This window comes from Scardinius erythrophthalmus (assembly GCF_964197995.2).
Source record: "Scardinius erythrophthalmus genome assembly, chromosome: 3".
Classification (NCBI taxonomy): domain Eukaryota; kingdom Metazoa; phylum Chordata; class Actinopteri; order Cypriniformes; family Leuciscidae; genus Scardinius; species Scardinius erythrophthalmus.
In genome coordinates, this window is record NC_138223.1 from 5,019,765 (window position 1) to 5,030,294 (window position 10,530).

Consider the following 10,530-nt stretch of genomic DNA (forward strand, 5'->3'; position numbering starts at 1 on the left):
ATGCAGTGTTGGGGGTCCTTCAGGACAGGTTTGGGAACCACTGATCTAGAAAATTACTTTACATTCACTTTTTCTTTGTCTTTTTTTTTTTTTTTTTTTTTTTTTTTGGATAAAAACAGCAACAGACTAAAAGAAAATGCTATTACATTCAATAAAATTTATAAACATAAACCCAAATTAAATTAGTCATTAGTTATTCCTTTTCATGAATCTCAAATATTGTAAAAACAACTCCACTACACACACAAATTAAAACAGATTGGGTCTTCATGCTTTTATTTATTTATTGCCAGGATGAATCTGCAGTTTGCAGTATATTAATTTCCCCACAAGCAATATATTTTTGCTTTAGAAAGCGGTTTGACCTGGTGTTTAAGCCAAGGGTTATTTGTTGTGTCACTGAATGCCACTGAATGCCATTATCATACTTGTGTGTCGTTAGAGGTTGCGATGCCACACAAGAGGCCAAAGACCCTCATTGTCCACAATGCAAGTCTAAATGGAGCTTGGGTTTGCTCATTTCCATCACTGTCTCACAGCCTGAATCCGTAGAGCCAATCTCTGCAATAATGAGCACTGTTTCTGTTGGGAGCCCTCATTGCTGCTGAACATTTATTCACACAAGCCATGGAGCTTTCAGACTGAGACGGCTGGTATAAATAAGACACTGAATGTGGATTAGTCTGGCCCTATAATCAATATAGTGTTCGAAACATGTATTTATTAATGTACATAATGAATTTGCAATTTGCAAGCCAGCAGCTTAATAACCCCTTGTCATCTCAACAGTTTCACTCTTTCTTCCTGGTAAACAAGTCATGAATTGTGTTAAGAACAAAAGTATTTTTATGGGAAGAAAGAGGTCATATTCTGCTTTACCTCATTCTCTGTGCTCCACAACATCCCATAAAGATTGAATTGTTCTGGTGATTGAGAAGCACATTGAAGGTTGTTTGGTGGTAGACAAAGGATAAGTTTGGCAGAATGCTTACTCTGCTCTTTTCCATTTAACTATTGGGCCTTCATGGGCTATGTATACGCTGCTCTGCCATACAGAAGGTGTGATTTGTAATCATATTACATTACTCATATATATATGAACTCAAACTCGATGGGAATGGTATAGATATTTAATTATAATAATATTTAAAAATATATATATAGTAAGACATAATTAGGACTTTTGACCTCATAATTAAGATTTAGTGTCTCAGAATTTATAAGTTTTAAAGGGGTCATGACATTCTGACATTTTAATTTATATTAACATGCCTTTTTATTTCAATATTCCTTTTTTGCACAAATACACACACACACACACACACACACACACACACACACACACACACACACACACACACACACACACACACACATACACATATCCTTATAGGGTTTGTGATGCAGCTACTGTCAGTAGGCGGGGCCTATGGTGCAATGATGTATAACTATTTGTCATTGTCTTGCACTGGAGGAAGTCATATGCAAATGCCTGTGTGATGTCACAAATCCAACAATATTCACAAAAAAAAAAAATCACGTCATGACCCCTTTAATGTCATAATTATATATATATATATATATATATATATATATTTCAACTTGGTGTCATAACTTTTATTTGATATGCCGTAATTTTGACTTTTTCATTAAACAAATATGGGGCAAAAATGACCACAAATGATCAAAAAGCATCATATAACTTGGTGCACAAGTCATATCGAGTGTGCTTTTTTCCTTATTTTTGGAGCTTGAGAGCATCTGTCCTCATTCATTTACATTCAAAAAGAGCAACATGAATATTATTCCAAATGTATCCTTCTGTTCCATTAAAGAAATAAATTGATATAGGTAAATAACTTTTAAAATGTGCATGAGGCCATTATTATCTTTAATTGTGAGCTTTAAGTACAACCAGTGGTTAGATCACAGAATCCATCTCGTTCTTTAAAATGTCTTTCATAGTATCCATCAGATAATTTTAAGCCATTATTTATGAGTTCTGCATCGTGACTGCTTGACATTGAGAACGTATGTTGCACTAATTATTTATCTTGTTCAAACATAAACCTGAAAACAAGATGAACTATGACTCAATATGCTGCAACGTGATCTCATGAGAATACGTGTATTTTTACGTAAAGAGTAGTTCTACCATACGTACATTTATTTACGTTTTATACACACAGAAACGTATAATACTGACGTATTTACAGCACTAAAACGTATAATATTTATGTATTGACAGCAAAAAAACGTAATTTATTTACGTATAAACAACTTTACCGACGTACAAATTTGTGCGTATTCCTATTTAACTTAACGTTACGCATATTAAAATCGTGACATTAATGTTTTGACTCTATTGCATTCAATTGTCTTAATTAAATTTTCAGTCGCATTTATTAATACAGTTTAACGTTACTCATATAATAACGTTAACGTTACTCATAAATAATAACATTTCGCTCTGTTCGTGCCTTCTGCTGCAAACTCGTTTCGGAGGATTAGCTTACATGGTGTTAAACAAGAATACACTTTAAAACCTTAAAACACCTTCTTTAATCGTTTAACCATTTTGTAATATTTGGTTTATTTACCGTGAGACACAAAATGCGTTTTATCCTATTGACCCATAATACACTAAAACACAACATTAATTCACAAAAGACATACATTTTATTAGCTTGATGTAATCCAAATCTTTAGAATCCATACGTTTGCAAGAAACAGATCCAAATGCAGCCCTTTATCCAGTGATCATCATCTCCATTTCTCAGCAGAGACCGTAAACATCAAATCCCGCGCTCGTGGTGAATTCAAATTCAAAAATTGCGCCCCAAGCGTTACGACATGTTTTACGGCAGTGATATCAAACGCTCATTGGCTCTCGCATGCTTCGTCACAGATTGCGACATGCAGTGTTTAAGTTGGTGCAGAGCCATAGAGTTGCGACACTCCCATAGACCTCCGTTGTAAAAAATGGCGGCGCTTTTAACCGCCTACTTCCGGGATTTGAAGATCTGATTAGTTCCAAACACTGTAATTTGGGCGTTGGACACCATTCACTTACATTGCTGCCCGTCGAGTTGTTCCAGAGGTCAGTTGCTGAAATATCAACCTCTTTTGGTAGATAGAATTGAATTGTCAACTGTCTTTATTGTATCAGAGGCCCTTTGCAATGCATTTAAACTGGTCTTCATTTGTATATGCACAGCGTAATTATTTATATTTTATCTTGGTTGTTTCAACCAATTTTCTAGCATTGCCTGCTTGCTAGTTAGCTAGCGCGACTTCGCCAGCTGTGAAGGTAGCGTCTAATTAGTTCGGTAATGAATTGCTACCACCTTTATAGCAACTATTTTACAATATAGACAGTTGACAATTCAAAAGAGGTCGATATTTCAGAAACTTACGTTACCTCTGGAACAACTCGACGCGCAGCATTCACCACTCAAACTCAGCCAACAGGTCACATAATGAAAAGTTAGTATATCCCAAAAATTAAATTAAATAAAAGTTGCTAGCTACCCATGCGAACATGAACACTAAGATTTTCCCTCCAAAAATATAGCCTAAACTTATCTAAGTAATTAGTAATATACAGTATTTCGTTGTCACCCTGCCTCTCCAAATGCAAAACGGACATAAAATGCAATAATGCAATAACAGCTGAAAAAGTACTTGGGTGTGTGTTTTATTTTATATTTACCGTTCAATAATGCAATCGCTGCTGTCTGTCCCATAGAAGAACATGACAGCCAGCGTATGTTTTGGAACTATTGGGGCTTACATGAACCACGTGACAGCCATAGCGGCGACATCAAAGAGTGTCGCAACTCTTTCTCTCTATGGCTCTGAGTTGGTGTACTACTATATTTGAAATGGAGAAGCGCGCGCGCCTTCACAGAGCGAACAGCGAACCGAAACCGGATAAACATTTTCATGGATTAATAACTGTAACGTAACCTCATACAAAACTACTGCCAGAGAGGACTTGGACACATCGTCATGTGAACGACTTTTGGTACCGGTTTTGACATTTTCTCAATAAATATATTATTGTGATTATACGTGTCTGTCTGTTGTTTTTCTTTATAACTTAATTGTAGCCTAACGTTACGCAGTTTTAAGAAATTGTTAGGTTTAGGGGTAGGGGTAGGATTAGTGGCTCAAACTATCTTTTAATGCTATTGTTAATAACACTGCCATTTCCCTACACATATCTGTCCAATAACAGTTACGTTTTATCCTATTAATATTGTCTATAAAATGGGTATGTTTAGGTGTGGGAGTAACGTTAGGGTTAAGGGATCTTACATTTATAATCTATAAAATGGTAAAAGGGAAAATATCTTTATGATATGGAATATTCGTAAATATTTTACGTTTTTTAGCTGAAAAAACGTAATAATGTTACGTTTAAACGTAGCAGATACGTCCATATTATGCGTTTCAGCATGTATCCAAACGTACAAAAAAGTACGTTTTCTATCTTTGAAAATTACGTATTAATACCTACGTATTAACAATGAGACCAGGCTGCATAATATCTCTTTCAAAGCAGTTTTTACATCTCTAATTTTATTTTATTTTGAAACTTTATTATTTGCTACTAGTAAACAGAATGAGGGAGATTGAAACTCTAAAGTAGAGTAAAGTAAAGAGAAAATACGGTAACTTGTATGTATTTACACAGCACTGGGTTTGGCTCTCTTTCAAACTAAGTGTCCCTACAGCTTCCTCTCCTTTCCAAACAATCAACATCTTTCTTTGGTCTGCTACACAGAAGTGAACTACACAACAATTCTTCCCAAATTTGTGGGCCCGGTGTCAAAACTTGTGATGGGGAAGACAGCAGCGTCTAGACTATTAGGCCAAAGGGAGTTGGAGATGGTCATGTCTGAACCACTAGCATTGTTTTGACCTGTGCACATCCACACAATATTGACATCAATAATAAGCAGCAAGTCAGGCTGCCATACTAAACGTCGGTATGATTTATGACAGTTGCTTCTGTGTGCTCATGCTATGGAGATGCATGTGTGTACATAAGTGAAGAAAATGTTGTTTACTATAAACTACAAATGAACACTGTATTGGAGTTACATCTACATAGCAATCACTTGAGCATGAAAATGATTCTTTAGGATTTAAAATTGCATATTTGTTTTTAGCCGTATTATTGGATGACCGCTTTGTTTGAATCTTTGTTTTAAGATGAACTATCCATATAATCCATAATATCTCACAACACACATTCTGACATATAGCTACTTAATCGCTCTTGGATTAAAGTATAAGGCTGCATTTAATAAAAAATACAGTGAAAACAGTAATATTGTGAAATATTATTACAAATTAAAAGACTTTTTTATATATATTTTAAAGTGTTTTTTTTTTTACATGGTCATCCAGAAATCATTCTAATATGCTGATGCGCTGCTCAAGACATATTTCTTATTATTAATATCAATGTTGAAAGCAGTTGTGCTGCTTTTTTGTAGGCTTTTTAAAAGTTATGTTTCTTCTTATTCATCTTATTTTTGATATGATTGTGCATTAGTGTGTTTTAGCATTTCATGTTAAATGTTTATAGTATTAGTCTCATGAAGGAACAGTGATGAACTACAGTAACCCAAAACTATATATTTTTAAATCTGTTATACAGAAACTTTTTTGAACTGTAAATTTGACTTATATTTAATGTAAAAATAACAAATATATTTTCTTCCTTCCATTCATGGAATGGAATAGAGGGTTAACTATTTCTCTCTCCATATAATCTATTTGTAGTTACTTATTATGAATGATTCGCTTTTAATGAGCTCATTTGATTGATACGGAGTTCTAAAAATAGCTGCATTCAATTAATAATATCGTTTGCCCATCATTTTTTTGAATAGGCTATACACACTGTATCATTTTTTTTTTTTTTTTTTTTTTAAGGTCAGTGACGGTAATTTCCATTTTTCCTCCATAAGAAATCAAAGCAAACCCTTTGCATGCATCATCTCTCAACTTTAAATGCAGAATAGTGATTTATTGATTGATTGCGTCGGAGGCAGGCACACCTCGGAGATGAAGCAGTTTTCGGTTAAGAGACCAGCGACTGAATCGTGATGCTTTAGCGTTTTGAGTCAGAAAGGCTTGTACTTTCATGTATTTGCCAGTGAAGTGTTCGCAAATTATTATAAAATCGCCAACAATCACACACAGGCTATAGTAGACACACGAGAACGCGTTATCTGCTTGTTTTACAAACCAGATTTATTTTATTTCTCTCTCTCTCTCTCTATCTCTCTCTCTCTGTGATGTCAGAGACACGCTTGTCCATAAATGTAATATATGCATTGAGTTTCAATCAATCCACACTTGTTTTAACAGTCAGAGATTGGATGCGTCGATCCTCTGCCAGCATGAAAAAATCAAACAATGCAGGCTGATGGAAAAGGGAATACCCAGTGTTCCTGTTGAAATGCACTTATCATTCAAATCGCATGTCTTAAAGGCTGTGACGTAGAGTATGTGCGCATAGTTCCTATAGTCTTGACGCAGTGTTTGTTGTGACAGTAATAGGAGAAGCTCAGCACACCGCTCGCACTGTTGCATGCACGTCGAGTAGTTAATTATTTTACCGCATTCAACTGCAGTTCCTCCTCCACACACACACTCACACACATACACTCTCTCACACAGCGAAGAAAAAGAAACAACCTTCACGCGAACAACACCTTTGCTTTGTGGAATACTTGAGCTTTTCTTTTTCTTTTCCTATCTGAAACAGGAATATCGTCTGTGAGGACTCTGGAAATGCCGCGTGCTTTAAAGCCGTTTGGATGGGGGAAACGGAGTGGCTCTACGAAAGCTATCGGCGTTGTTAGAGAGGACAAAACCATCCTGGAATGAAACCAATCTAAACCCTTCGACGGCGATTTTTTGTGGACATTTCCAACACTTGCCCTGTATGTGGACTGTTTTTTCCCCCCCGCGCGAGCGAGCGAGCGAGCGAGCAAGCATTCCCTCATCCGATGGATTTTTGCCTTTGCAGCTCAGCAGAGGGTGTTAGATCTGCCAGTGAACACCGGGCTGAAAAGTCCAGAATCTCTCAGCAGCCGTCTTTTGTGATGCAAAAGCGTTGAACGAAGCTGCCGGAATCCGAGGAAGGATGCTAAAGATGTAAGAATCTCGGATTAATCTTATGGCGATGCATTGAGATGTGCTCGGTGTGATTTCAGCACCACGGGAGAAAGAACAGCTCCCGCGCCGTGGATATGTGAGAAATGCACAAGGTCAGTGATTTGCGAGCCCGAAAAGCCAAATAATTGAGTTGAAGGTGTCATTCTGTAGGCTTTAATATTGTTTTAAAGAGCATGCGATGGGGAGGTGATACAAAAGAAGCTTCTTGCTGTCGTTTTTTCCCAATCTGGACATAGCGAGCTGAGCATGGATATAATCACAGAGTGTCCCCTGCTTTTTTAGACTGGAGATATATCTCATTTCTCACCCTCTTGCTGATTGTATTCATGTCTTGATGTCGGGGATGATTGTGTCGTATTGAAAATGCTGCTTTGGATTGTGTTGCTGAAGGCGGCTCTTTGTGTAGCTATCGGGAATGTTACAAGGGACGTCTGTAAGGAGCAGATCTGCTCCTGCAATGCAATAGAAGGTGATTTGCACATTGACTGTGAGAAAAAGAGCTTCACAAACCTGCACCATTTGACAGGTCCGAGCTCCCAGTTTTACCACCTCCTGCTTCACGGGAATTCTTTATCCAGACTGTTCCCTAACGAGTTTGCTAACTTTTACAATGCGGTGAGCTTGCATTTGGAGAACAATGGCTTGCACGACATCGTGCCGGGCGCTTTCCTGGGACTGCAGCTTGTGAAACGGCTGCACATCAATAACAACAAGATCAGGTCTTTCAAAAAGAGTACGTTTCTCGGTTTAGACGACCTGGAGTACCTCCAAGCTGACTTCAACCTTCTGAGGGACATCGACCCGTCTGTGTTCAGGGACTTGAGTAAGCTCGAAGTTTTAATCTTAAACGACAACCTTATTAGCGCTCTTCCCATCAATGTGTTTCAGAACGTTCCCATCACGCACCTCGATCTGAGAGGGAACCGAATAAAAACGTTGCCTTACGAAGGGATTCTAGAGCAGATACCTGGCATTGTGGAGGTTTTGCTGGAGGACAACCCATGGGATTGCAACTGCGACCTGGTTTCCCTAAAGGAATGGCTGGAGAACATCCCGCAAAACGCTCTCATCGGAAGGGTTATTTGTGAGGCGCCTACTCGGCTGCAAGGGAATGACCTGAACGAAACGGCCGAGACGGAGCTGTGCCCTTCAAAGAGTGGTATGGATTCCAGCCTGGTGGCGCCTCCCACTCAGGACGAGACCCCTAATCGCGGCCCCCATCCTACACCCTCTAAAACGAGCGGGGTGACGGAGTCCCATAACGCTGGGGGAGGGCATAACAAGGAGCGTCCGAAAGCCAGGGAGAATTGGCAGTTGAAAATTAAGCCCACAGCCATGGCGACCGGCACCATTGAAAGAGAGCTGCCGGCTAATTCGTCCTGCCCTCAGTCTTGTAGTTGTAAGCTTATAGGAGCTAGACAAGGGCTTGGGGTTAACTGCGAAGGCAGGAAGATAGAGACCGTGGCTAATCTCAAACCCAAACCCCTGAGCGCGCAAGAGTTAAATCTGCGCGACAACAACATTCATACCGTCAGAAGGAACCAGCTCAGAGGCTATCATAGCTTGAATTTACTCGATTTGGGGGGGAATAACATAAAAATGATCGAAAACGGCACTTTTCATAATCTGACCGAGTTGAGGTGGCTCTACATGGACAAGAACTACTTGGATACTTTAATGGCGGAGATGTTCATCGGACTTCAGAACCTGGAGTATCTCAGTTTGGAATATAATGACATCCAGCTCATAATGCCGGGCACCTTCAGCCCGATACCCAACTTGAGGGTGCTCTTCCTCAACAACAACCTGCTCAAAGCTCTACCTGTGGATGCGTTCTTGGGGGTTTCTTTATCTAAAATAAGCTTGCATAACAATTATTTCACATATCTCCCTGTGCCAGGTGTCTTAGACCAACTCAACTCCATTATCCAGATCGATTTGCACGGGAACCCCTGGGATTGCTCGTGCAACATCGTCCCCTTCAAACAGTGGACAGACAAACTCGGGGCAGACGTCATCGTGAGCGATCTCAAATGCGAGTCCCCCGAGGAGTTCTGGAAGAGGGACTTCCGGCGAATCAGGAACGATCTTATGTGCCCTCAGCTCTACGAGAAGATCTCCCCCACCTCCCTGTCCAAAAACAGCACTTTACCAGCAGACACAGGGACGCGGCCCAACTCCTACCTGGAGCCCAGCAGAGTGTCAATATCAGTGCTCGTGCCCGGTCTGCTGCTGGTTTTCGTGACGTCTGCCTTCACCGTGGTGGGAATGCTGGTCTTTATCCTGCGCAATCGAAAGAGGTCGAAACGGAGAGACGGCAACTCATCTGCGTCAGAAATCAATTCTTTACAGACAGTTTGCGACTCGTCCTACTGGCACAGCGGAACTTATCATGCAGACGCGCCACACAGAGGTTTCGACTGTGGTGCCCACTCTCTCTCCGACAAATGATGCATACCAGAGACCCGAGCGAGCAAATGGACGTACTGCGTTTCGTATGTTGCAGTGACAGTGGAAGGCAACACACAAACACTAGACCTCTGACTCACCTCTGTGGGAAAAATAGCCTATTTTTTGTTGCTTCAGTTGAGTATGGCATCCATGAAACACTGCAATGGGGCCCCCACTGTTATATATGTATAGAGCCTCTCTCTTTCTCTCTCCTCCCAGCTCAGACTGCAAACACGCTCAAAAGAGGACGTGGGAACGGTGCACGAACGCATGAATGTAATGTAAATAACGGACTGTAACATATCTGCATGATTCGCATGGTCTCAACACACACTGGGAACCATTACCATAGTAACAAGGAAGCCAACGCGACCCTTCTTTCGTGTTATCAATATAAATATATATAAATATAAAACTATATATGACTATATTAAAAGTGCCATTTCTTCTATTTTTTGTCAGTTAGAATTTGTATTTGCTGTTTGATTTCTCTTTCTCAAAGGCAGACAGATCGAAAGGTGGAAATTACGAGTTGTAAATGCATGTACTTTCCGTTTTATCAGTTGATTGGTTGATATGGGGATTATTTATACTTTTTTTTTTTTTTTTCTTTTTTTTGCAGATTTCTCATGTATCTGCCCAGTCATCTCCTTTATGAATGTAAAATGTGTTTATCTTATAGTGTGCCAACTGTTGACATGTTTGGGATGCGGATAAGCATGATCGATTCAAGTCACTGACATGCTTATGCTGCGGAAATTCAATGTAGCTCCGGTGGTTCGTGATCTTGTGTGTCGATACAGTGTGAGGGTAGAAGGACGACGCAAGGGGAGGGCTTTTTTCTTTTTGAAAAGTGAGGGGGTTTCAGATTTCGATCCG

General features: G+C 39.5%; 1 protein-coding gene across 1 annotated transcript; it reads left to right on the top strand.

Moving 5' to 3' along the window:
* Nucleotides 1-7,563: 7,563 nt before the first annotated feature.
* On the top strand, nucleotides 7,564-9,651 carry slitrk1 (SLIT and NTRK like family member 1; the record flags this gene model as incomplete). The annotated part of the gene is made up of 1 exon (XM_081360445.1): nucleotides 7,564-9,651. The coding sequence occupies one exon, from the start codon at nucleotides 7,564-7,566 to the stop codon at nucleotides 9,649-9,651; it is 2,088 nt and encodes a 695-aa protein (XP_081216571.1).
* Nucleotides 9,652-10,530: the final 879 nt, after the last annotated feature.